Source organism: Petromyzon marinus, chromosome 47 (genome assembly GCF_048934315.1).
Source record: "Petromyzon marinus isolate PM22_M1 ecotype Great Lakes invasive population chromosome 47, UKy_Petmar_22M1.pri1.0, whole genome shotgun sequence".
NCBI lineage: Eukaryota > Metazoa > Chordata > Hyperoartia > Petromyzontiformes > Petromyzontidae > Petromyzon > Petromyzon marinus.
The window spans coordinates 11,792,664-11,820,006 of record NC_133713.1 but is presented as its reverse complement, the minus strand read 5'-3'; the positions used below and the strand labels follow the sequence as shown (position 1 = coordinate 11,820,006).

The window sequence follows — 27,343 nt, the reverse complement described above, 5'->3', positions numbered from 1 at the left end:
ACCGCCGAATATTGTCCACTTACATTCTGTGAGAAATGTTGAAAACGTTGAGGGTGGGTTCATTTAACACCTCCAAAAAAAATTGCATTCAACCAACATTTTTGTTTCGATGTGGCGGGGATTTTGCTTGCGTTGGATTGCGCACGAGAAGGGCTCATTAATGTTTGTTGTTGGTGTTGCTGGTGAAGGAAAATGCCAAGCCAGCGGGAATTTACAGAAGTGTAGCTGTAAAATATACTGACGCACGTCTTTTAAAGCGGCACGTTTTTACTTTCGTTGGGGGATGGTGTGAAGGTTTCCGAACAAACCGACTCGAGTGGGGAAGGTGACGATCGGAATGCGGATGTCCTGGGACGGCTGCCTTGCGCCTCTCACAAATAGCGACACGCGCGCCTGTCTTTGGCCATTCCGGCGTTGCGACGAACACCGATGGAGCAACTGCTCATGCGCAGCAGAGCAATGCCTTCGAAAAACAGGGGTCAGATTGGTAATCTCCGGTTTGCAATTTAATCGGAGCTCTAGAGCAGGTTAACCTTGGCTGAGCCACACAAGTGAATACAGGAGGACTCCTCCACAATTCTGGCTGTCGCCTGATGAATCTTGTTGTAATCACTGGCGATACGTCGTACTCAGATTGCAAATGTTGGGGATTTTCTCTCAAACACACCGGTGTGCTGTACTATTCACGAATTGGCCACGTTCTGTTTACGTGACAACCCTTACTAGTTGGCTGTGTCGGGTGGTGGTGGGTTTAACTACACAACATTTATATATTTACGCGATCTAACCCAAAAAAAAACTCTATTACGGATGAATACAGACGGGTGTGCACTGTGTGGAGAATGGTGGCGAAGTTCTGTTCGCACCGTGATTTAATCTCAGACGTGTTCGATGCGATGAAGTGCAGAAGGGCAAAATGTAAATGTGTAGAATGCCCGCGTGACGATGACTCTCGTCACCCTTGGTCAGTGTCTCACTCTGGTGGATAAACGTGGTACTACAAGCGACCTCTTCACACAGCCCTTGGCACGAAACGAGTGGTTATTAATGAGCCCTCCTCCCTCGCAGGTAACTGAGTCTACAATCCACAGAGAGACAAGAAGGCGTCCAACGCCGTGCGAGTAAAGCGTGCGTGTGTGTGTGTCTAAATACTGCGTGTGTGTCTAAATGCTGTGTGTGTGTCTAAATGCTGCGTGTGTGTGTGTCTAAATGCTGCGTGTGTCTAAATACTGCGTGTGTGTCTAAATGCTGTGTGTGTGCGTGTCTAAATGCTGCGTGTGTATGTGTCTAAATGCTGCGTGTGTGTCTAAATACTGCGTGTGTGTCTAAATGCTGTGTGTGTGTCTAAATGCTGCGTGTGTGTGTGTCTAAATGCTGCGTGTGTGTGTCTAAATGCTGCGTGTGTGTGTCTAAATGCTGCGTGTGTGTCTAAATACTGCGTGTGTGTCTAAATGCTGCGTGTGTGTGTGTCTAAATGCTGCGTGTGTGTGTGTCTAAATGCTGTGTGTGTCTAAATGCTGCGTGTGTGTGTCTAAATGCTGCGTGTGTGTGTGTCTAAATGCTGCGTGTGTGTGTGTCTAAATTCTGTGTGTGTCTAAATGCTGCGTGTGTGTGTCTAAATGCTGCGTGTGTGTGTGTCTAAATGCTGCGTGTGTGTGTGTCTAAATGCTGCGTGTGTGTGTCTAAATGCTGCGTGTGTGTGTCTAAATGCTGCGTGTGTGTGTGTCTAAATGCTGCGTGTGTGTGTCTAAATGCTGCGTGTGTGTGTGTGTCTAAATGCTGCGTGTGTGTGTGTCTAAATGCTGCGTGTGTGTGTGTCTAAATGCTGCGCGCTCGGAGGTTTTGTCGCTGCATCGCGGCTCTGACTTTTCCCTCCCCCCCCCCACCCGAGCGCATCCAACATGTTTCTCCTTACACGGCATCCATACCGCAGCACGTGTCCACGAATCGCTGCGCTAAACTTTGACGGCCCTTCCTTCGCCTCACAATGTGGGCTCGGACACGCGCAGGCTCAAGTGGGTGTCGAGAGCCTCGTTGCGCTGGAGGGCATCGGTGAGATTTCGAGACACCACTTTTGCTCACGGTCTACTGGAGTTGCCGTGATGCGACGATACTGCGATGTGTATAATCGTTGCACGATATATAGCAGTAACATGATATCCACGACCATCGAAATCGTCCTAGAAGTGGCCAGGGAGCGCAGCGCTGGCACCAACTCAGCTCCTGGCATTGAAACTATTGAGCTGCCCGCGGTTTCTCGAGCGCAGGTGCTCTCAGTCCGATTGCTATCAACTACACAAAATGGAATTAGTTTGTGCACAAACAAAAAGCATGCGGTTGATTGTCAGTCGACAGCTCGGTGTGTAGGGGGGTGCTGTTCCCACCGCCTCCCAGTGTGGCTAAGGGGGTGGCTTTCAGGGATTTCAGAAGTACCGATAGAGTTCTGTGATATCCACTTCCGCGGGACGTTCTTGAACACGAGGTAAGTGGTACACTTGCTCTTCGAGTGATCCGAATGTATTCCTCGTATCGTGATGCATACAGTGAGGGAAAAAAGTATTTGATCCCTTGCTGATTTTGTACGTTTGTCCACTGACAAAGAAATGATTAGTCTATAATTTTAATGGTAGGTTTATTTGAACATTGAGAGACAGAATAACAACAACAAAAATCCAGAAAACGCATGTCAAAAATGTTATAAATTGCTTTGCATTTTAATGAGGGAAATAAAAATTTGACCCCCTCTCAATCAGAAAGATTTCTGGCTCCCAGGTGTCTTTTATACAGGTAACGTGCTGAGATTAGGAGCACACTCTTAAAGGGAGTGCTTATAATCTCAGCTTGTTACCTGTATAAAAGACACCTGTCCACAGAAACAATCAATCAATCAGATTCCAAACTCTCCACCATGGCCAAGACCAAAGAGCTCTCGAAGGATATCAGGGACAAGATTGTAGACGTACACAAGGCTGGAATGGGCTACAAGACCATTGCCAAGCAGCATGGTGAGAAGGTGACAACAGTTGGTGCGATTATTCGCAAATGGAAGAAACACAAAAGAACTGTCAATCTCCCTCGGCCTGGAGCTCCATGCAAGATCTCACCTCGTGGAGTTGCAATGATCATGAGAACGGTGAGGAATCAGCCCAGAACTACACGGGAGAATCTTGTCAATGATCTCAAGTCAGCTGGCACCATAGTCACCAAGAAAACAATTGGTAACACTATGCCGTGAAGGACTGAAATCCTGCAGTGCCTGCAAGGTCCCCCTGCTCAAAAAAGCACGTATACATTCCCGTCTGAAGTTTGCCAATGAACATCTGAATGATTCAGAGGACAACTGGGTGAAAGCGTTGTGGTCAGATGAGACCAAAATAGAGCTCTTTGGCATCAACTCAACTCGCCGTGTTTGGAGGAGGAGGAATGCTGCCTATGACCCTAAGAACACCATCTCCACCGTCAAACATGGAGGTGGAAACATGCTTTGGGGGTGTTTTTCTGCTAAGGGTACAGGACAACTTCACCGCATCAAAGGGACGATGGACGGGGCCATGTACCGTCAAATCTTGGGTGAGAACCTCCTTCCCTCAGCCAGGGCATTAAAAATGGGTTGTGGATGGGTATTCCAGCATGACAATGACCCAAAACACACGTCCAAGGCAACAAAGGAGTGGCTCAAGAAGAAGCACATTAAGGTCCTGGAGTGGCCTAGCCAGTCTCCAGACCTTAATCCCATAGAAAATCTGTGGAGGGAGCTGAAGGTTCGAGTTGCCAAACGCAGCCTCGAAACTTTAATGACTTGGAGAAGATCTGCAAAGAGGAGTGGGACAAAATCCCTCCTGAGATGTGTGCAAACCTGGTGGCCAACTACAAGAAACGTCTGACCTCTGTGATTGCCAACAAGGGTTTTGCCACCAAGTACTAAGTCATGTTTTGCAGAGGGGTCAAATACTTATTTCCCTCATTAAAATGCAAATCAATTTATAACATTTTTGACATGCGTTTTTTTTGGATTTTGTTGTTATTCTGTTTCTCACTGTTCAAATAAACCTACCATTAAAATTATAGACTGATCATTTCTTTGTCAGTGGGCAAACGTACAAAATCAGCAGGAGATCAAATACTTTTTTCCCTCACTGTATGGCACCATTGGCATGACATTCGGGGAAAATAAAATAAAAAAGGCGCAGAGTAACAACATTATAAACAAGTTTGTCCCAAAACTGTCTCGATTTACAGGCACAAAAAGCATTTTATTTTTTACAAAAACTGCATTACTTTGACAACTTCTCCCTGATGTGATGAACAAACCGAAGCTCAAAGATACAAGCGAAGTTTCCTCTGAAAAAAACAAACGAGACATCCATCCTTAAGAGGGATGCCTATCATAGATTCACAGGGTCCCTTTAAGAGACACCTTTAAACAGCTGGAAAACGTCGCGACAGACGCTCCTCCGTTGGGAGACACTCCTCCGTTGGGAGACACTCCTCCGCTGGGAGACACTCCTCCGTTGGGAGACACTCCTCCGCTGGGAGACACTCCTCCGCTGGGAGACACTCCTCCGTTGGGAGACACTCCTCAGCTGGGAGACACTCCTCCGCTGGGAGACACTCCTCCGTTGGGAGACACTCCTCAGCTGGGAGACACTCCTCAGCTGGGAGACGCTCCTCCGCTGGGAGACACTCCTCCGTTGGGAGACACTCCTCAGCTGAGAGACACTCCTCCGCTGGGAGACACTCCTCCGTTGGGAGACACTCCTCAGCTGGGAGACACTCCTCAGCTGAGAGACACTCCTCAGCTGGGAGACGCTCCTCCGCTGGGAGACACTCCTCCGTTGGGAGACACTCCTCAGCTGGGAGACGCTCCTCCGCTGGGAGACACTCCTCCGTTGGGAGACACTCCTCAGCTGAGAGACACTCCTCAGCTGGGAGACACTCCTCCGTTGGGAGACACTCCTCCGTTGGGAGACACTCCTCAGCTGGGAGACACTCCTCCGTTGGGAGACACTCCTCCGTTGGGAGACACTCCTCAGCTGGGAGACACTCCTCCGTTGGGAGACACTCCTCAGCTGGGAGACACTCCTCAGCTGGGAGACACTCCTCCGTTGGGAGACACTCCTCAGCTGGGAGACACTCCTCAGCTGGGAGACACTCCTCCGCTGGGAGACACTCCTCCGCTGGGAGACACTCCTCCGTTGGGAGACACTCCTCCACTGGGATACACTCCTCCGTTGGGAGACACTCCTCAGCTGGGAGACACTCCTCAGCTGGGAGACACTCCTCAGCTGGGAGACACTCCTCAGCTGGGAGACACTCCTCCTTTGGGAGACACTCCTCCTTTGGGAGACACTCCTCCGTTGGGAGACACTCCTCAGCTGGGAGACACTCCTCCGTTGGGAGACACTCCTCCGTTGGGAGACACTCCTCAGCTGGGAGACACTCCTCCGCTGGGAGACACTCCTCCGTTGGGAGACACTCCTCCACTGGGAGACACTCCTCCGTTGAGAGACACTCCTCAGCTGGGAGACACTCCTCAGCTGAGAGACTCTCCTCAGCTGGGAGACACTCCTCAGCTGGGAGACACTCCTCCGCTGGGAGACACTCCTCCGTTGGGAGACACTCCTCTACTGGGAGACACTCCTCCGTTGGGAGACACTCCTCAGCTGGGAGACACTCCTCAGCTGGGAGACACTCCTCAGCTGGGAGACACTCCTCCGTTGGGAGACACTCCTCAGCTGGGAGACACTCCTCAGCTGGGAGACACTCCTCAGCTGAGAGACACTCCTCAGCTGGGAGACTCTCCTCAGCTGGGAGACACTCCTCAGCTGGGAGACACTCCTCCGTTGGGAGACACTCCTCCGTTGGGAGACACTCCTCAGCTGGGAGACACTCCTCAGCTGAGAGACACTCCTCAGCTGAGAGACACTCCTCAGCTGGGAGACACTCCTTCGTTGGGAGACACTCCTCAGCTGGGAGACACTCCTCAGCTGGGAGACACTCCTCAGCTGGGAGACACTCCTCCGCTGGGAGACGCTCCTCCGCTGGGAGACACTGGTTATATTGCCAGGCAGAGGGCGCTCTTGAGACAGAGGACCCCATAATTGGAAGAAATGGCGCAACCCTTAGGAGTACATTTTGACTTAAAATTTTCGTGACTGCAGGAATTCATATTCTATGGTTCTTTCGGTAAAGTAACGTAGATAGAAAAATAAATACCATGTAACGACAGGTGGAGTTCACTATTATGGGAGACAGTCCTACAAATGATTCCCATTGCAAAGGCACACCGAGCAGTGGGAGACGTGCGCCTTTAAGACACTCAGTTAAAGCGAACAGCAGATGGGGATTTTTGTTTGTTTTAAAGAGACCATTAAGAATGGGGTCACTGATAACATCACAGACACGGGGTAGCCTTAAGACGTCAGCAGCACGGCTGGTAATAATGTGAGATAGACGTGCGGCTTCAGGAAGTGCAACCTTTCCATCGACACCTTTAATAGTGATACACATAAACTGGCAGCATAAATAACACTCTTCACCTTTAAAGAGGCACGCTTAATAGAGAGTAGCAAGGGGTGTCCCCTCTAGCTAGGCGCGCCTGTAACAGTGGGGTACATCGAATGCTATATCACCCCTCATATCTGCAGTTATACAAGAGACGAACATCGCCTGATCCGATAATTACCCACGATATATCATTTAGGGGGGAACCTGCGGATAATCGAAATAGCCCCGCGGATAACAGGAGTTTTTGTGGATGCCACAGATCCCGCGGATAATAGAATTCCCCGGTAACAGGGAATTCTACTTGAAAGGGAGATTCTGTCCACTCGCAGTTATCATACTGCAGTGCACCTTGAAGGGAAGCCTCCTTCAGACACTCATAACGAGAGCAGGATGCACCGTGCACATTGTAGACGGAGGCACCCACGTTTAGCGCGGTTGGCTATGTACTGTGTCGAAAGAAGTCCATACACTCCTATAAGGATAGTTCTTGGTCAATCCACTGCTGGACGAAGGCCTCCCTACGCCGTGTCGGTTACGGGGGCTGTTTGACCATACTTCGCCACACCGGTCAGTGAAAGATGGGCAGCATTAGTCGTGGGAGCATAAGAGTGTAGTCCAACGCTGCGTGGTGGTTGCTGCAAAATGACGCGGCAGGCTGAAGGCATGCTTAGCCCTCAAGGCAAACGTCAATATGATTAGACCACATGGTGTGCGTATACAGGGTGAGGCAGCCTAAAGACAGACGCACCTTTAAGAGAGCGGCACCCTTAAGAAAAAGACACTCGTAATGCACGGTGCATCTTTGAGACAGAGGCACCAATACTGGGATACGTGTTGCGCCTTTAAGAGAGACACACCAATGCTGTAGAGATACGTCAAACCACCACGCAAGCATTGGACACGTTTAAGAGAGAGGCACCCGTAAGGTGGTATTGTGGTATACGGTACAGTCCCAACATTATAATGATGTACAGACCTGGACTGGTAGCTCTGCTTGGTATAGCAAGCGTCTCTTTAAGGGAGGCATCTTTAAGACAGATTCTTACAGCAGAGACGCTTGATAGCGGCACACAGACAAATATCTCCCGTTATAGCCTTTAACACATTGTTGGGCCGAGTGCTGTCAGAGACTACATTATGGAGGCATCGCAAGCGGGTGGGTGGCCAGCACCACGCCCGGCCGCCTTTGTCCTCGGGGAGACCCAGGGACCGGTTCAAGTGTTCGTTTACTGGTGTTGGTCGTGAGCGGGACTCGAACCCGGGTGTCTGGGTTTTTTTAGTGCAGCGCGCTAACCACTGCACCACCGCTCCCCACAGCACACACACGCGCACACCGGACACACACACAGAGCACACACACACACGGGACACGCATCCCTCTTTCATCAGCGCACACGCACGCACAGAGTACACACACAGCGCGCATACGCACACAGAGCACACACACACACAATCACACAGCACACACACAGAGCGCATACAACACACACACAGATCACACGCAGCGCGCATACACACACAGAGCGCGCACACACGCACAGCGCACACACACAGCGCACACACAGCGCACACACACACGCACAGCGCACACACACAGCGCACACAGCACACACACAGCGCACACACACACACAGCGCACACACACACGCACACACACACAGCGCACACACACACGCACACACACACAGCACACACACACACAGCGCACACACACACACAGCGCACACACACACGCACACACACACAGCGCACACACACACGCACACACACACACAGCACACACACACACAGCGCACACACACACAGCGCGCACACACACAGCGCACACACACACGCACACACAGCGCACACGCACAGCCTCTACTCCTCCCCTCCGCACTGTGTGGCTTCCGTGCTGCTGCTGCCCCCACAGCAGCGCCCACCGCAGCCTGCCGGCAACGCGCACGCACGGATCGTGCACGCAGCACGCAGCAGCAGCAGCAGAGCGTGGCGTACAGCACTTTGCGGGATTTCCACACGGTCAATACAACCAACACAGATCTCGTGAGCCTGCCTGCTCGCGCGTGCGACACGCAGAGCGTTCTATTTCGTTTCTGGAGCGTCCAGGCGCGCTCGGCTGTCGGGACCGAGTCGTGGTGATAGCGACCTTGCCCTGCACGCCAGGCGTACGGTGGTGGGTGGGTTGTGTTTGCGAGCGTGGTATGTTTACTCTCGTACGTGCGGGTATCTGCTTGAATAATTAACGAATTGATAGCTCTCGGTCTGCATTGTGTGCTTGTCGTCAACGGGCGCTCTCTGCTGACAATTTGATCTTTACTGCTGCGATATCAAAGGGGTGAGTAGCTACACCATTGAACATTATATTACGTGTGCCGGTGTGTATATATAGAGAGACAGTACTATATTTAAAACCGACACCGATAAAGTATAATGGTATGTCCAGCTTGCAAATCTAGCGAGGCGGATTGCATCTATGATGGTGTGGGCTTGCCGAGCCATTTGAAGGCGTAGTAGGTAGGGGCCCATCCACACCCCCAGATTGCACGGTGTGTTATTATATTGGTACAAGTGTCAACCCGTCAAATTATCAAACAACAGCGGGTGACGTTCTCGTGCATTCGTTGCATTACTGTGCGCATTGATAATTGCATGTAAACCCGTGTAGCCAATCGCATTGCAGTGTTACTATACGAATTGTCAATACATAAGACGGTCTCATTTGAATTTGTTCGAGAATTTGAGCAGCGAATATTGCACGATTTAGCATTGTATTATGTATATATGTAGTCTGCATAGAGCACGCGATTAACTTATAATAGTTAATTGTCATTGGGACCCCACTGCCATCGCTTGGCTCAGCGTACGTGCAGCAAACGTCGTGATGATTGTGCTGAGGTGTAGGCAGTAGGTCGGCTCAGTGGCTCGTTTAGCCAGACGATAGCTCTCTCACAACCAGACGATCGCCCTCGTCACAATGGGTCTGTGCTCTCTCTGCGGCCGCGCCATCCGCTTTATCCTCCTGCGCCCCGCATCTCTGCTCCTCGCCTGCCTCTGCCTGGCCTTCTGGTCCTACCTCGGATCTCCGGGCACCCGGGTTCGAACCCTGGTCTCTGCTGGGAGCGGCACGGCTGGGCGTGGCGCTGCTCGATTCCTGGGTGGGGGAGAACTCCTGCCTGGTGCCAGGGCCGGTGCTGGCGGTGCTGCTGATGCTGCTGCTGGTGGTGACATCTCAGATGCTGCCGATGACATGGAAGGGCCGGGAGGCTACATGGCTCAGGCTGGCCGCCCAGGGATGATACCTGGCGGAGGGCCTGAGTTTGTGGAGGTGGCGAAATGGAACAGCAAAGCGGCCTCCGCATTTGCTCTAAGGGGACTTGGTCGAAGGGCTGCTGGTGGTGGTGCTGGTGGTGATCGAGGACCTTCAGACCCTAAAATGCGCGCGCTTGAAGATTGGGACAACCGCACTCACCCTGGAATATTTGGCATCTTTGACAGCCACGGAGGAGAGGTGAGGAGACGTCATACGGCCATCCTGCTGTGTTGGCATGCGGCAGCATTCGCAAGTCCGTGTGTGTTCTTTTTAATGTGAATTTGTGATGCTCGTGGACACAAAGCGTACTGTCGATTGACTAACGTGTACTCGCATTTTGTGCTCACCAAAATTTACTAACATGCAAATGACCGAGCAATATGATAGGGCAACTACAAAGTTTGTAACAATTTCAGTTGTCCTAGAATGATCTTGTGATGGACACTCTGGCTCCAGTAGGACAACGCTTGTCAATAGTTTATCACTTCCATACCAGCAGAAGCTTGCCCAGGCACAATGAATGAATTAATGTCGAGCTATAATCATTTACAAAGGCTCACTGACTCGATAAACTCACTTTCAAAAGTGCTCTGTTTTTCAATACTTGACCATATGATATTGGATTATCTTTCAGGAAGGAACCCAGATTTTAAAACCTTGTATATATAAAAATATATATTGAGAACCAGTGAAGATTTCCTGGTTAACTATGTAAATACTTATGGTTATATAAAATGGAATGCTACAGTGGTGTTGTTAGCACTCTGGACCTGTAATCCAGAGATGGCCCGTTTTATCTCCCGGTCTGGAAATTTAAATAATCGTGCAAGTTACGTCAACTCCTCCGTGTCTCTCTCTCCCGTGTCTCTCTTCTCTCCGTGTCTGTCCATCAAGCAGCTGTTGAATTTGTGTTGACCACAGTCGATGGGCAGATCGCACGTGGAGGGGTAAAGTGTGGGTACTCCCACCTCTTCCAACACATCTGGGCAGCGTGGAAGAGTAGGCCAAATTACCATCTAGAGTGGCTTCTTGAAGCTCCCTAGAGGGAAGGCATTTCCTCCAGCTGGGGCATGAGAAAGCCATTCCATACCTGCACCTTTATCACTACTTTTACCGATGCACAGTACAGACAATCAAAGTCATCTCTTCCATACAATACCTTGGGCGAGTTTGTACACGTGTGTTAAATTTAACACTGTACATGTCCGTGACATGATCTCTCCTGAGATTCCGAATATTCTATTCTTGCGTATGGCAGCAACATTGCCCAGGAGGTCGATGTCGCTGTCGAGGTCTGCTGCTCGCCACGACGAGAGGGCTTCAGGAGGGAAAGGAGAGTTCGTGTAGTTCTGCTCTTTCCCCACCTCCTGCAGCGGCTCACGATTCTGTCTGTTCCAGAGTTTGTGTGGGGGGCATGGTCACAGTCGCGCTGCTGTGGCTTGCGTCTTTCATTTGCCGTTTTTGAAGGAGATTTGCACATCGGACCGTTGATGTTCTGATGCGGTTGATGGTTACACCACCGGTGTCTTCGCACCTCCGATTAGCACGGTTATCTACGTGCGGTGCGAAAGAAGTCCAGCATACAGTACATGAGTGGTCACGGATGACTGTCCAAGCCAGGAGGTGCAATGTTTGGGTTTCGAATGAGGTGTTTATTCAAACCAGGATGGAAACAGCATGTAAAAATTCGTTGCGCTTTGTTTGGCAGCCACCGTAAATATTGTTACAGAATTTCCTCTCGTGTTCCAACTGGTTGGCACCATGGTTAGTGCGCACCTGACCGACTATCGGAAAGTTACAAGTTAATATCCCAGTCAAGGGCCGACTCAGCACATAATTTATCAGCGAACAACAAATCAGGTACCATATTGCGTGAGGTGACAACTTTTGTCCTCATACGGGCGAGAGACCGCCTCCAGCCATAACAATGGTAGAACGTCTCGGAACCTATAGACTCGCAGAGACCCATAGACCTACCCTGACAGTCCACCACCATCGACTCTTAGACACCTAGAGACCTATAGACTCACACAGGGACCTATAGACTCTTACAGAGACCCATAGACCTGCCCTGACAGTATCCCATCATCCACTCTTAGATACCTAGAGACCTATAGACTCACACAGGGACTTATAGACTCACACAGAGACCCATAGACCTACCCTGACAGTACCCCATCATCCACTCTTAGATACCTAGAGACCTATAGACTCACACAGGGACCTATAGACTCACACAGAGACCCATAGACATACCCTGATAGTATCCCATCATCCACTCTTAGATACCTAGAGACCTACAGAGTCACACAGGGACCTATAGACTCTCACAGAGACCCATAGACCTACCCTGACAGTATCCCACCATCCACTCTTAGATACCTAGAGACCTATAGACTCACACAGGGACCTATAGACTCACACAGAGACCCATAGACCTACCCAGACAGTAGCCCACCATCCACTCTTAGATACCTAGAGACTTATAGACTCACACAGGGACCTATAGACTCAGACAGAGACCCATAGACCTACCCTGACAGTATCCCATCATCTACTATTAGATACCTAGAGACCTACAGAGTCAAACAGGGACCTATAGACTCACACAGAGACCCATAGACCTACTCTGACAGTACCCCATCATCCACTCTTAGATACCTAGAGACCTATAGACTCACACAGGGACCTATAGACTCACACAGAGACCCATAGACCTACTCTGACTGTATCACACTATCCACTCTTAGATACATAGAGACCTACAGAGTCACACAGGGTCCTATAGACTCACACGGAGACCCATAGATCTACCCTAACGGCATTTGTACACCAGGCTGCTGTGGGCCAAACCAAGAGGACTAGGTTGCAATGAGCGGGACACGTGTTCTGGAAGGAGAAGGGGCAGCTACCCTCGCAGACATTGGGGTGGCAATGTCTGTATGGGTTGGCGACCGAGGGGAATACATAAATGGGAAGACTTAAAGCAAGACGATGCCGGTGGTGATGATGATGATGATGAGACTGTAAGAATGGATATTTGAGGTTGGGTTTCAACTGTGTAACAGCTCAGGACTGGCAGAAGGAAGGAATCAGTGGCATCAGTGGAATTGACCACAATAAACACTTTTGATGTTGAGATCTTTTGTATGTGTTCAAGTCGAAGTTGATGTTGTTTAAACAGGTGAGCACTCCAAGAGATCAGCACAGAGTCTCATTCGCACGAGTGGCCTGAGACGTTCGTCTGCCAGTCGGGGGCGACGATCGGCAGCTGTGTGTGTGTGTGCGATCCCAATTGAGTGATGTGCGGTGTAACTTTTGAATTTGGCAAATTCGGACCCTGATGCCTGCACACGGTGGCCTACTCTTGCGAATGACGTCGGGGGGATCTTGTATGCCTGCTGCGAATCGGATGGCGCGTGGGCGTTGCTATGGTTACTACACGCCCAGTATTAACCAGGGCGACCACTGGATTCGAACCGTGAACCTCTGCAACGAGCGGCCAACGTGCTACCTCGTGTCTCTTCCGTTTGCGTTTTCGTCGCCAAACGGCCCTGAACTTGCCTGGCCTCATCACAGGTGGGAAGCCAAGCAGAGCAAGCCTGGGGAATATATTTTAGGGTAAACTTCCACTCATCGACGTAATTGGCCAAAAAAAACCCGAAATAGCAGAGGACTGGCCGCGTTTACAAAGAGTCTTGAGCCTCGGCAAAGGCGTTTGTGGGTAGATCAAGAGAATCGTCACCTCGGTCGCGAGTAATGACGACGATTGTTCATCTTTAGTTCGCCGCAGACTTCTCTCTCAAGCGGCTGACCCAAGGCCTCCGCCGACGGCTGCTGGAGGAGAGGGTCGGCACCGCGCCGCCGGCCGCTCCCCGGGCTCCTCCGGGGGCCCCGCCTCCCCCTCCGTCTTCAACGTCGTCGTCGTCGCTCTCGTCGGCCCCAGCCCGCGACGTCGCGGGCGCGGTGGCGGCGCCGTCCAAGGGAGGAGGGACCTCGCCCGCGGCGGCCGTCGCGGCCGGCGGGACGTCCGCGGCCCTGGGCGGCGACGGCCGGGGCGCGAAGGCCCGGGCGGCGGGGCGCCCCGCGCGGGAGCTCTCCCCGTCGCGCGTCCGCGAGCTGGCGCTGGAGGAGGTCCTCGCCACGGAAACGGAGCTGCTGGCGCACCAGGCGGCGAGCCAGGACGAGTCCGGTAGGACGCGCCGCTCCGGGCCCTCTGCGCGAGATGGGGTCCCCGTTCGATTCCACGGCGACGCGAGACATTCACCATTCTGGTTGGATGCTTTGTTTGAAATCACATTTCTCGCTTACCGTCGTCGTCGTCATCGTGATGGGCCATGGTCTGTTCGCTGCTAGATGATGGCCTCCCCACGTCGTAGTAATAAGTCCATCACGCACCATCGATCAATCTCCTCGGTGGACTGAAAGTGCTCGCTGCCCCAGCTGCCCCTTTGCCACTATTTGAGCCGCGTGTCCTGCGCTCATGCCACTTAATTCATCAACAGCGAGAGCGATATCTACAAGCTACCATATTTGTTATCTAACCCACTTGTTCCCACTTTCTGTCTCGTCATATTGAATCTATAATAATCATCCAATACCACCATCATTGTCTATTCTCCATTCCTGAGTTGATGTCTTCCCCTGTTAGCGTCATCTACTTGGCAGTTCCTCATCGTCTTTGTCCACAGCTTAATGACCGATGACCGCATTGCTACTGTACAGTATAGAGTATTCATTTTTGTTTTGTTTATGCCAATGCTGTGGGTGTGCCGCCACTCTCCCGCAACGCGCCGCCGCTCGAACAATGCCGTGCTCTTTCGTGCTGCAGAGGGAGTTTATCATCAGCGCGGCTGTAACTTCAAAGGTCAAGCGGAAATTCGCGGAAGCCCTCGGTTTGCCGATCGAGATCGCCCAGCCGGCGAGGTGTCGCGCGGGAGAGACCTGGGGTTCGCATCCCAGCTGGGATGCTGGGATGCGAACCAGCCCCATCGACCGGGTGCTTGCCACCTCTGTCCTCAATCTTCCCAGGATCGCCCCCCTTGTTTGAGGCAGCCAGCTGTCCCGGGGCCATTTAACAGTTCTGGTTTTTGTCAGTCGTGTAATGATGGCGACGGACGACTCAACACGACGCACTCTCGTGCAGTTCTCTGCGGTATTTTTTATCGCAGGTGACAAGCCGGACCTTCATCTCACCGGGTCCAGTAAAGTAATTATTAATGGGCACGTCCCATGGATACACTTGACTTTTGCTATTGTAACGTGGAATTTCCACCCAATGGGCACAATCGTACCCCCCTTTTCCACTTGCACATCCGAGCCACGCCAGCGCAGCGCAGGCGGTTTTTCCACTGGCGTTTTTACCGACCCCGAGAGAGACGAAGCCGAGCCGCGCTATATCGTCCTCGCAGAGGCGACATCGGAATCTGGCTCGGGGTCAAGCAGGGCCAGGGCGCGGGACTAATGACGTCACGCGGTCGGTGCGCAACTCGAGCACCGCGTCACCACGGCACCCGCGCGAGTCTCGACGACGCAAGTCGCGCGCGAGTCGGCATCACGGCACACGGCCACGCGCGGCGGGAAAACCCAAACGCGCGCCGGGCCAGCACGGCTCGCGTTGTGTACGCACGCGTCAGCGCGTGCGTACGTTGAACTGGTTTCGCAGCGGACGTAGACAACCACGCGAATCGGAGGTGCGAGTGACGAGAGGCTTTATCAGAGCGGCTGCCCGGGTGCTCGGGTGACCAGAATTCTTCTTCTCCGGTGAGATGTTTTTGTTGCTGCCAAAGCATCGTCGCCGAGCGGCACGGAGCAAAAAGTCGTCGCAGAGCAACGGCGTCCATTTGGGATGTTGCAACTGGCACGGGCGAATGGGCAGAGTGGCGTGGGTGGACGAGCGTTGCCACGGATGTCCACCGAGCAGTGGTGCGACGGAGGGATGGTTTTGGGGGTGGGGGGGGGTAAAGACATTGCGGATCGTCCTCTCGTCGTGCGCCAGGGGGTGCCCGTCGGGGTGGTGGCTGGGGCGCCGCGAGCCTCGTCGCATCGCCCGGCGGCGCTGACGCATACGGTGGCCACCCCGACTGTGGGAGAGAGCTCCGGTGGTGTCAGTGGACAGGAGACGGTTATCGCAACTTTGGCGATATAATCGGGCGGTGTAAGTGGTTCGTTCGTGCGCGGACGCACGCACGCAGGGCAGGCAAATTGTATTCGAATGAACGTCGTCGTGGCTGTTGGTTGTGGGTGCCCCCGCTTTGTTTGGGAGTTGCCGATGAGGCTCAGCGAGGTCAAAACAGTCCCCGGGTTTATCTTACCTAATAAAAAAAAACAATGTCACTTTGAACAAAAAATAATCTAAGAGAAAAGTGATTTAGTCCGCGGGATTAAACTTTATTTCATTTCAGGGACTGATACAAAACCGATTAGTGAAGGAAGTATTTCCATTAAGTGTTGCCTTAGAATTTTGCCATCAAAGCATTTAGTTTAAAAAAAGCCGCTTGTTTCCTTCGAAAGGCATTCCTCGGGCCATTCCAATCCTCGTTGAGATTTTTCGAGAATGCCGCCCGTCGAATGTGATTTGGCTACCCAAACAGCTCAACTATTCCAGCGATTGTATCTCCTCGCCCACGACCGCAGGCATGCAGATCTCTCCGCGTTCTCTCCTCGATACCCGCATTACTTCGAGTCACTCCCTGAGTTTTATTTTAATTCCCAAATCTTCTGCCGCTTCACTTTATGGCTTCATAACCAAAAAGGTGCCGCCCCATCACCTGCTATAGACAGTGCCACCCTGTCACCTGGGATAGACAGTGCCACCCCGTCACCTGGGATAGACAGTGCCACCCTGTCACCTGTGATAGACAGTGTCACCCCGTCACCTGTGATAGACAGTGCCACCCTGTCACCTGGGATAGACAGTGCCACCCTGTCACCTGGGATAGACAGTGCCACCCCGTCACCTGGGAAAGACAGTGCCACCCCGTCACCTGGGATAGACAGTGCCACCCCGTCACCTGGGAAAGACAGTGCCACCCTGTCACCTGGGATAGACAGTGCCACCCTGTCACCTGGGATAGACAGTGCCACCCTGTCACCTGGGATAGACAGTGCCACCCCATCACCTGGGATAGACAGTGCCACCCCGTCACCTGGGATAGACAGTGCCACCCTGTCACCTGGGATAGACAGTGCCACCCCGTCACCTGGGATAGACAGTGCCACCCTGTCACCTGGGATAGACAGTGCCACCCTGTCACCTGTGATAGACAGTGCCACCCCGTCACCTGGGATAGACAGTGCCACCCTGTCACCTGGGATAGACAGTGCCACCCCGTCACCTGGGATAGACAGTGCCACCCCGTCACCTGTGATAGACAGTGCCACCCCATCACCTGGGATAGACAGTGCCACCCCGTCACCTGTGATAGACAGTGCCACCCCGTCACCTGGGATAGACAGTGCCACCCTGTCACCTACTATAGACAGTGCCACCCTGTCACCTGGGATAGGCAGTGACACCCTGTCACCTGGGATAGACAGTGCCACCCCGTCACCTGGGATAGACAGTGCCACCCTGTCACCTACTATAGACAGTGCCACCCTGTCACCTGGGATAGGCAGTGCCACCCTGTCACCTGGGATAGACAGTGCCACCCCGTCACCTGGGATAGACAGTGCCACCCTGTCACCTGCGATAGACAGTGCCGCCCCGTCACCTGTGATAGACAGTGCCACCCCGTCACCTGGGATAGACAGTGCCACCCCATCACCTGGGATAGACAGTGCCACCCCGTCACCTGGGATAGACAGTGCCACCCCGTCACCTACTATAGACAGTGCCACCCTGTCACCTGCGATAGACAGTGCCACCCTGTCACCTGCTATAGACAGTGCCACCCTGTCACCTGCTATAGACAGTGCCACCCCGTCACCTACTATAGACAGTGCCACCCCGTCACCTACTATAGACAGTGCCACCCCATCACCCGGGAATCTGCTGGATCTCACCGTTTGTCTTCCAAACCGTGATCCCTTCCGTCGGATTCTTCCCAAAGATCCCTTGATAGTCGTCTCCACGTAGCCGTTGGATTCCGATGGCGATGATTCAGGCGTTTATCGCGCGACACTCCCGACGACTGCAGCATCCGCTTCGTCCTCTCCGGCTGTTTCGTGCCATTGCCGTGCGGCCCAGGGACACCGCGGCGATGACCCTGAATGACCTTTCCAGGCCGCAGCTATCCTAGCCGTGTACTTTGACCCAAGGCACTAAACAATTCACAACTCCGGAGTGTTTTCTCAAAGTCACTGCAACAGGTGTCAGCTTATCGGTGGGGGCACAGATCAAAACGATTGAGTTATGATTAATTAATGTGCATAGCGGAAGCGTGTGAGAGTGCAGTCGGTGTATAAGCCCTGCTGTGACATTTGGATCGGAAAGGTGAGCGTCGTAAGAGGAATCGGAACAAAGTGTGCAAGGAAGCGTTGAGAGATGAATGCCTGGATCGATTACAACGAAAGACGGCGAGAAAGACCTATTGGTTGGAAAACGAACGTAAGTTACAGACGCATTAGCTGTGAAGAACGCAACAATTGTCGACGCTTGGGCAGGGTACAACGCGAGGCTAAGGACCTGAGTGGCAGCCAAATGTGTAAACACTCCGCACGGGATGGACACCGCGTAGACGGAGCGGTGAAACGAGCTCTCGGGGGTGAATTATCCACGTGGAGATCGCGCGCGACCTAGCGAACGCGCAAATCGCAAGAGTGCCACAGGGCGTCCTTAATTTCACGGGGCGAGGAGCCCGCTAACGCTCGTCTCCTCTATCGGCGGGGAGATCTCGGGAGAGCGCGCGGCTTTCGTGGAGTTGACGAAACAAAAAACAGCGCGAGCTGAAACATTTAGCGTGGGGGCCGTGGTGCAACGCGCCCCCCCCCCCGCCTCTCTACCCTACCCCCCACCCCGAGCCTCCGTTATCGGTTAAAGACCAGATGAAGTGTTTTGCCTCGCTCCTAATGCGTCACTGAGGGAAGCCCAGATGTTTTTTTTTCTTTTCTTACCTCCAGAACCCAGCGTGTTTGCAATGTAATTCCAGGAGCGGCGCTTATGAAAATAGAGTGCTGGTAGCTTCGAGCAAAATACCTCCTTTGAGCTTGCGGATTTAATTCCAATCGAAAATACATATGTGTATATTCAACAACCAAAATAACAAACGGGACGTTTTAGGCACAAGATTTAATTCCAATCGAAAATACATATGTGTATATTCAACAACCAAAATAACAAACGGGACGTTTTAGGCACAAGTAGGGATTTTACGGCGGCCTTAATCGCAAGAAATGGGCTCGTGCGCGGGGATGTTACGTCGAGTGATTGCGGCAGACGGTGGCGACTCGGCGAGGCCTCCATCCAGCAGTGGAGTTTTATTTTACTTAGGACGTAATACGGACACCGGGATTAGTAACGAGAGTCGGAGCTTGCAGAATCCGGTCACCGCCGGTTGGATCGTTAGCTTCCCCAGCAGTGGAGTGAGCATGGCTGTTGATGACGTTGGTGAGGGATTAATTGCTCAGTGGTGCAAGTGATTGGAGCGTGTGGCCCCCCGCTGGTGAGTCGCGAGTTCAATCCCAGCCAGGGGTCGACTCAGCCCATCACCCATCAAGGGGGCCCACAAGACCGGTACGACTTTGTGCGGGAGTCAGCGGTGGCTCTCACGGGTTGCCACCTGTCTTAGTTTTTCCCGGCATCGTCCTATTGTTGAGGCAGCTGCTGTCCTGGGAAATCTGTGAATCTTCCCCAGGCATTGAAAGTCCCACATTTCATCAGTTGCATAACAAAATTAACATGCCCCGTTATTTGTTTTGTATATTAGGGGCGGCAACCCAAGTGGTTACCCTATGGATACACTCACCCTCGCCATAGGAATGTGACAATTCTGCCTCTGGCTCAGAGTTGTAAACTGGAGATTAGCGTCGCCCTAGACTCGTTCATCATCATCATCCGTGGTCAATCCACAGCTGAGTGAAGGTGTACCCAAGCCACCACCATCTCCAGGAAGCCTGCAATGTAATGATAACGTTTAGTTTTTTGACGGCGTTGTCAATCTTGCAGATTGCATCTCACAATCATCGAGGAACCACAGACAATCCCGGTTGTAGCCAGGCGGTGAGCGGTGCTAAAAATTTCCCAAGCTCTGCAGTCCTCTGTATATTCAAATGTTCTCAACCAATTAATGAATGTGTATATGTGTCGGAGACTACCGGAGCACCCAGAGAAAACTCACGCCTGCGAGGGGGAAACACTTGACCCCATTTAGAAGGGACAGATGACATTGGCCCACTTTCTGTACATGCATTCTCCTGGCGAGTCAGGCGACTGCACCTCCTCGACACCCAGGTCGAAGGGAGTTTCACACCATCTGTGTGCGGTCCACCAACCCTCGCTGCCTCCAAAGCGCTAGAGGAGTCCAAGCCACGTGCACATCCGCCACCACCACCACCACCGCCCGGTTATGAATGACACATTCAAGACTCCTCAATTTTAATTATTCTTTTGAGGGGCGCAGTCTGCCGTTAGCCACAGAAACGTCTGGAATTCCCGTGCGGAACGTGGGTCGTGTAGCGCCTTGCATTTTCTGGACCGAGACGCAGCATGCAAAGAGCTGGCTCTGAATAATAAATAAGCAAAACGAGCTGGATCTGTTTCATGAACAAATTTCTTTTTTTGTTTTAGTCCTCATTAGTGTATGGGGCCTACGGGAGCAATGACCCAGCAGGATTGGTTTAAAAGGAGGAGATCCTTGGACCGGTTTTGACTTCTCTGAGTGCCATCAGCAAGGTTTGTGGCCTGTTCAATAAAAGTGCCGCTCTTACAGCTCCGTGCTGTTGTGGAGGGAAGAGCGCTCGCGGACACGATGGAGCGGGTGAGCTGGGCGATTTAAACAGCGCCTCTCTTCCCAGAGCGTCCACCAGCAACAATGTCTCTCTGCTTCGGATTGCACGATCTGATCCTATATCCGGAGTCGGCGAGTAGCGCGTTGTAAGTTGCAAACTACTATAATCGGATCACCCAAGTTAGATACGAGTAATCCCCATTGGATTACTAGTTTTCAGTGCCGAGCTTGTACCCAGATTACCGGTACCTAGCTTGTACCCACTGGGTTTTCGTTCTGCTCACACGTGAGTTTGGTCGTGACGGGAGTGCTGGGTTCTCTAGTGGCAGCGGTGTGTGCAGTGAAACGCAGAGGGCTCTATTTATAACGACGGCCAAGTGTTTTCACTGGTTCCTGCTGTGCCGAGTATAAAAATACAGTACCAGCTCTCTCTCTCTCTCGCTCTTCAGCCGTGTCTGTTTGTGTACAGTGAGGATTACGTCTTACATTTCTGTTCTACTTGAGTGTTTCTTGACCCGCAATGCCGCCACCGAATCATTCCCAAGTCCCGTCCTCATCCCCACAACAGCAACGGGACCCGCGCCTCGCTCCCCCCGCCTCGGTGGGACGTCACCGGCCGCTGGGCCGAGGGACGCCTGAACCCCACGACCGTCACCGGGCCCGGGTGTACGCGGGTCCGATGCTGGCACGAGGCGGTGCCAAAATCGGCGGCGGCGGCGGTGCGCTGCGCCGCAGATCAGACGGCCTGATGAGACGCGTCCTGCGGAGCTGCGGTGGAAGGAATGTTCCCGGCGCTTCTGGGTCGCGTGTTCCTACACGCGTTTAAGCCCCCAACAAAGACAGACGCAAGACAAATATGCGCGGGGCTTCCATTGTGGGGGGGGGGGGGGGGGGATTATTTATTTAAATACGATTCATCGCTTCATTCACTGCCGTTCTCTTTGGTCCAGGAAATCGTTGCTGCCGTGCGGTACAAAACGTGGCGAGGACATATTTGTGGGTTTTTTCGCGTTCACCGTTAAGAACGGTCGCCCTTTTGACAGCAGCACCCTGAAAGAGCCCGTTCTGGTCGGATCTCCGCAAGCGAAGCGGGTGTTGAGCCTGGCTAGGACTCGGATGGGCCACTGCCTGGTTAATACCGGGCCTTGCAGACTTGAGCTGAGAGGTAAGCCAAGAGGTGGCGTCACAGAAGCGGATCGTTGATCCCATCCGTTCGGCTCCCCTCGTGTGCGTGGGAGTTGTTCTCCTACAAGCCAGACGCTCCTCAGTGAAATTCCATTAAAAAAGAACCCGCAGGGCAGCGCACTGCGTCCTGAAGAGAGGACAGTAAATGACTCTGTTGGCATTGCACCCATCCCTCGTTGCGCTCTGCTGCCGGAGGGATGTCCGCTGGCAGGTCCGGTGCTGAGTCGCCTTCTGCCACGCAGAGATGGCTACCGCTAAGTGGGGGGGAGGATCCCCGCCGGCGCCCTCCCCCCCCGCCCCCCCCCCACGTCTTCTTCTTCTTCTGTACTCACTGCTGATGGAGCTGCAGTGCGACAACTACAATTTCAGATGCAGGTGGTCTAGCCCAGATAAGCGCGTCAGGAGCAGTGGCTGAGTGGTTCGTCGCTCCGGTGACGCCTCTGTCGTATTTGCCGATCGGGGCGTTGCGTCGTTGTGCGTTGTGCGGTCCGTTCTGGATGATCACGGTCGCACGCCGCTGGAGACTTCGGCAAGCACCCTATCAATTCACCGACTATTGTTGCAGTACTATCGTAATGACATCTTGAGAGCAATGTCTCTTATTTAAATTCTGTTGAGAGCCCAATGAGAGAAACGCGGTTTGCCGAATGTCAGTCATTTGAAAAATTGATACATTATCTGATATATATACACACATATCATATAATACACAGTATTCAGACTGTTAAGTCCTATGGTCCAGAACAATGCCAAATTGGCAGCCAAGAAACGGAACTTGCCTGAACGCGTCCATCCATGACACGGAGCGATAAAATCGCGTGCTATGTGAGAGACGGCGTCGGCTCTTTCCTTCGTGCAGCAGTGGATTGCCCCTGGCTGATGAGGGTTTCTCAAGCCCGGCTTGACCTCCAATTAAGTGCTTTTCCCCCTCGACTGCGATTAGCACGGTTGGCCACGTACGGTGCGAAAGCAGTTCTACATACATACACACACAGCACGGTTGGCCACGTACGGTGTGAAAGAAGTTCAACATCCATCCATGATGACCGCACGTAGAACAAAGCGTCATTCTTGCAGGCGGTGGGCGAGGGGGGTGCTGACACTGTCCACGCGCTCGGCGCGAGCACCCGGCCGACTCACGCGGCGGCTCAAGCTCAGGCTCGAACTCAGCCTCAGTGCGGTGTTGGCCCACAGCCACCATGTGGGGGGCGGGGGGTGTTTAGGGGGGGTGTCTTGGGGGGGATGTTTAGGGGGGGTGTTTAGGGGGGGTGTTTAGGGGGGGTGTCTTGGGGGGTGTCTAGGGGGGGTGTTTAGGGGGGTGTTTAGGGGGGGTGTCTTAGGGGGATGTTTAGGGGGGGTGTTTAGGGGGGTGTTTAGGGGGGGGTGTCTTGGGGGGGATGTTTAGGGGGGGTGTTTAGGGGGGGGTTGCGGGGGGGGCTTCTCGGGGAGAGGTTGGGGCGTGGACGTTGCCAGATTTGGGGTCAGCGCGGAGCTGCGGAACTCTCGTCGAGGGAGAAGCAGGAGGAGAAGCAGGAGGAGAAGCATTATGAGCAGTAGGAGGAGCAGTAGGAGGAGCAGCAGGAGGAGCAGGAGCAGCAGGAGTAGAAGCAGGAGGAGAAGCAGGAGGAGCAGTAGGAGGATGAGAACCAGGAGGAGCAGGAGGAGCAGTAGGAGGAGCAGGAGGAGGAACAGGATCAGGTCTCTCCATGTGGTGGCGCTGGGTACAGAGAAGGGCGGCACACAACGCCCCCCCCCCCCCCCGTCCGCGAGGTCGCCGTCTCCGCATCCGCGAGACGGCGACCTCGCCCAGGGCCCTGGCAGCGTGCACCTCTCTCAGGGGGGACGCTTGGCCGCGTGTGTTGACTCAGGCCACCGTCTCATAGTCACCACCACAGTGCATTGCGGGGTTTTAAAAATATATATTGAGGAGTGGTTTTTTTTGTCGTTGTTACAAAAATCTAGAAACCACCAACCCTCTTGTTGCTCTATTTGTGATGTTGGTTGCTGAGCCCTGGCGTAGGGCGACCGGCACGCGGAGGGCTTCGATTTGTTTGAAATTCTTTGGCTTCCCCCTGCGCGCGCCGTGCCACCGTGAGAGGCGCTGTGGACATCCACGTCACTCTGTGCCTGCTGCTGCTGCTGCGTGTGTATAGATGTGTAGGTGTGTAGGTGTGTGTGTAGGTGTGTGTGTGTAGGTGTGTAGGTGTGTGTGTAGGTGTGTGTGTGTATATAAGTGTGTAGGTGTGTGTGTACGTGTGTGTATAGGTGCCACCGTGAGAGGCGCTGTGGACATCCACGTCACTCTGTGCCTGCTGCTGCTGTGTGTGTATAGATGTGTAGGTGTGTGTGTAGGTGTGTGTGTGTGTGTATATATATAGATGTGTAGGTGTGTGTGTGTATAGGTGGTTTCAGGAAAGGGCGGTCCTGCACAGATGCCATATTTTCTGTCCGTCTGCTACAGTAGAGGTGTAGAGAATTCCAACAAGACCTACATCTCTGCTTTCTTGACCTGGTCAAGGCCTATGATACCATCAGGAGGCCTGGGCTCTGGGTTGTTCTTTGTGCTTTTGGAGTACCTGACCCTCTGCTCACGATCATTAAGGACCTTCATGATGGTGAGCGGGCCCGGGTAAAACTATGTGGCCGGGAGTCAGAGCCATTCCCTGTACACCTTGGGGTGCGACAGAGATGTCCTCTGGCTCCCACATTATTTAACATCTATTTTGACCACGTAGTTTGTGAAGCCTTCAATAGCTGTACCGGGGGAATCTCCATATGGTACAGATATAATGGGAGGCTGATCGATGCCCGGGTGCGATCAAGGGATGGCTCTCTATTGCTCAACCACGTTATTATGCTGATGATTTGGTAATAGCTGCTCATTCAGAGGAGGAGTTGGAGACGCTGCTGCTGAGACTGGAGCATGCCACTAAGAGGTGGGGCCTTACCATCAGCCCCACCAAAACTAAGCACCTGCCTGGGTATTTTGTACCATCGGACACTCCACCCCCACAACTCCCAATCGGTGATGGGGCAGTTGTGGAGAGAGTGGAGAGTTTCCCATACCTGGGCACTGTGCTTATGACTGGCTCCAGTTTAACAGCAGAGGTCTCACTCCGAATCAGTCGAGCGGCAATATCTTTTCATCGGTTGCGTAACGCTGTGTGGAAGCTACCTGGTCTGTCGCTCCGCACTAAGCTTCAGGTCTTCTCGGCCACGGTCATTCCCTCCCTTATCTACGCTTGCAAAACGTGGACCCCCCTAATGGAACATCTTCGCCGGTTAGAAACATTTAGGCTGGCCTGCCTACGATCCATCCTGGGTTTAACCAGACTGGATTGTGTGAGGAGCTCACAAATCCTTGAAAGATCTGGGCAGGGTTCCATCGGTGAGCTCCTCCGGCAGGCAAGGCTGCGATGGCTGGGTCATGTAGCCCGCATGCCCAGCCACCGCATGCCGAAACAGCTTTTGTTTGGCCGGATTGAGGGGGCTAAGCGGGCGCGGCACGGGCTAGAGAAGAGATGGAGTGATGTGGTACAGGAGGACGTGGAGCTGAGTGGACTTGCCGATGACTGGTACCAGCGGTGTCAAGATCGGCCTCTGTGGAGGAGGCTCGTGAAGGATGCTACTGGGCAGTTGGAGGCAGTCGCCCTCCAACAACAACGGAGGGCGGAGGAGCGACGCTCACAACAACGAGCGGAGCGCCGGGTGGCTAAAGCACAGCGGGTTGGCACAGTAGGGGGCACAGGTGGTGCATCAGCCAGTCATCTCAGTCAGTCGACCCGTGGCACCTGGGTCTGCCCAGTGACCTCCTGCCAGCGGGCGTTCGACACTTCACGTGGCCTCACGGTGCACATAGCCTGGCACAAGCATCGTGGTGACGTCACCGCTACTTAGTGGCGAATGGCGGTTGTTGTTGTTGTTGTAGGTGTGTGTGTGTATAGGTGTGTAGGTGTGTGTGTGTGTGTATGGGCGTGTAGGTGTGTGTGTAGGTGTGTGTATAGGTGTGTGTGTAGGTGTGTGTGTGTATAGGTGTGTAGGTGTGTGTGTAGGTGTGTGTGTAGGTGTGTGTGCATAGGTGTGTAGGTGTGTGTGTAGGTGTGTGTGTGTATAGATGTGTAGGTGTGTGTGTACGTGTGTGTATAGGTGCCACCGTGAGAGGCACTGTGGACATCCACGTCACTCTGTTCCTGCTGCTGCTGTGTGTGTATAGGTGTATAGGTGTGTGTGTAGGTGTGTATAGGTGTGTAGGTGTGTGTGTACGTGTGTGTGTAGGTGTGTGTATAGGTGTGTAGGTGTATGTGTACGTGTGTGTGTACGTGTGTGTATAGGTGTGTAGGTGTGTGTGTAGGTGTGTAGGTGTGCGTGTAGGTGTGTGTGTATAGGTGCTACTGGGCAGTTGGAGGCAGTCGCCCTCCAACAACAACGGAGGGCGGAGGAGCGACGCTCAGAACAACGAGCGGAGCGCCGGGTGGCTAAAGCAAAGCAGGTTGGCACAGTAGGGGGCACAGGTGGTGCATCAGCCAGTCATCTCAGTCAGTCGACCCGTGGCACCTGGGTCTGCCCAGTGACCTCCTGCCAGCGGGCGTTCGACACTTCACGTGGCCTCACGGTGCACATAGCCTGGCACAAGCGTCGTGGTGACGTCACCGCCACTTAGTGGCGAATGGCGGTTGTTGTTGTTGTTGTTGTGTATAGGTGTGCAGGTGTACGTGTGTATAGGTGTGTGTACGTGTGTGTAGGTGTGTGTGTGTATAGGTGTGTAGGTGTGTGTGTATGTGTGTGTGTAGGTGTGTGGTCTGGTCTCAGTTATCTGATGAAAGTTGCAAGCGAGAATTCCATCATCGCCTGCGGCTGGGGTTGGCATCGTCCCCCACTCCTCCGGATATCGAGGGTAAATGGGCGAGGTTTAGGACTGTCACTCATGCAGCTGAATTGGCTGCTTTGGGTACGCGGTCCAGACCTCCCCAGAGACCCTGGCTGACAGAGGAGGTGTTCAGGATAGTTGTGAAAAAGCGACAGGCCCACTGTCATCGGCTACAGAATTCCGCGTCAGAGAATGCGGAGGCTTACCGCAGCCTTCGCTCGGAGGTTCGGAGAGCCGTGAGGCACTGCAAGGATGGGTGGTGGTCGCGGGTTGCTGAGGAGATGGAGTCTACCTCAGTGGCCCGCGATCACAAATCTCTATTTTACTCCATCAAAAAAGTAACCTGCAGCGCCACACCTATTACCATCATTGGGGGAAAAAACGGTGATCCAATCTCCGACCCCCAGGAACAGGTTTGCAGATTTGCTGAGCATTTCTGTGAGGTCCTGGGGGAGGGAAAATCCCTCAGCCAGGAAAACATCGTGGCACAAAGTGAGGATGACCCTGCTGAGGCTGCGGTGCCTCAAATATCGGAAGGAGTCACCCCCTGTGAGTGGCTGGCTGAGGTGCCATCTGTTGAGGAAG

The 27,343-nt window shown here is 53.1% G+C and overlaps 1 protein-coding gene across 1 annotated transcript in view; it reads left to right on the top strand.

The window, feature by feature from the left end:
- Positions 1-8,111: 8,111 nt before the first annotated feature.
- The window catches only part of LOC116952627 (protein phosphatase 1L-like), a 52,348-nt gene continuing 33,116 nt past the window's right edge, over positions 8,112-27,343 (top strand). Inside the window, exons 1-2 of the mRNA XM_032972174.2 lie at positions 8,112-10,015; positions 13,601-14,009. Coding sequence (XP_032828065.1) covers positions 9,482-10,015; positions 13,601-14,009 — 943 coding nt within the window. The 5' untranslated portion in view covers positions 8,112-9,481. The remainder of the gene's footprint in view (positions 10,016-13,600; positions 14,010-27,343) is intronic.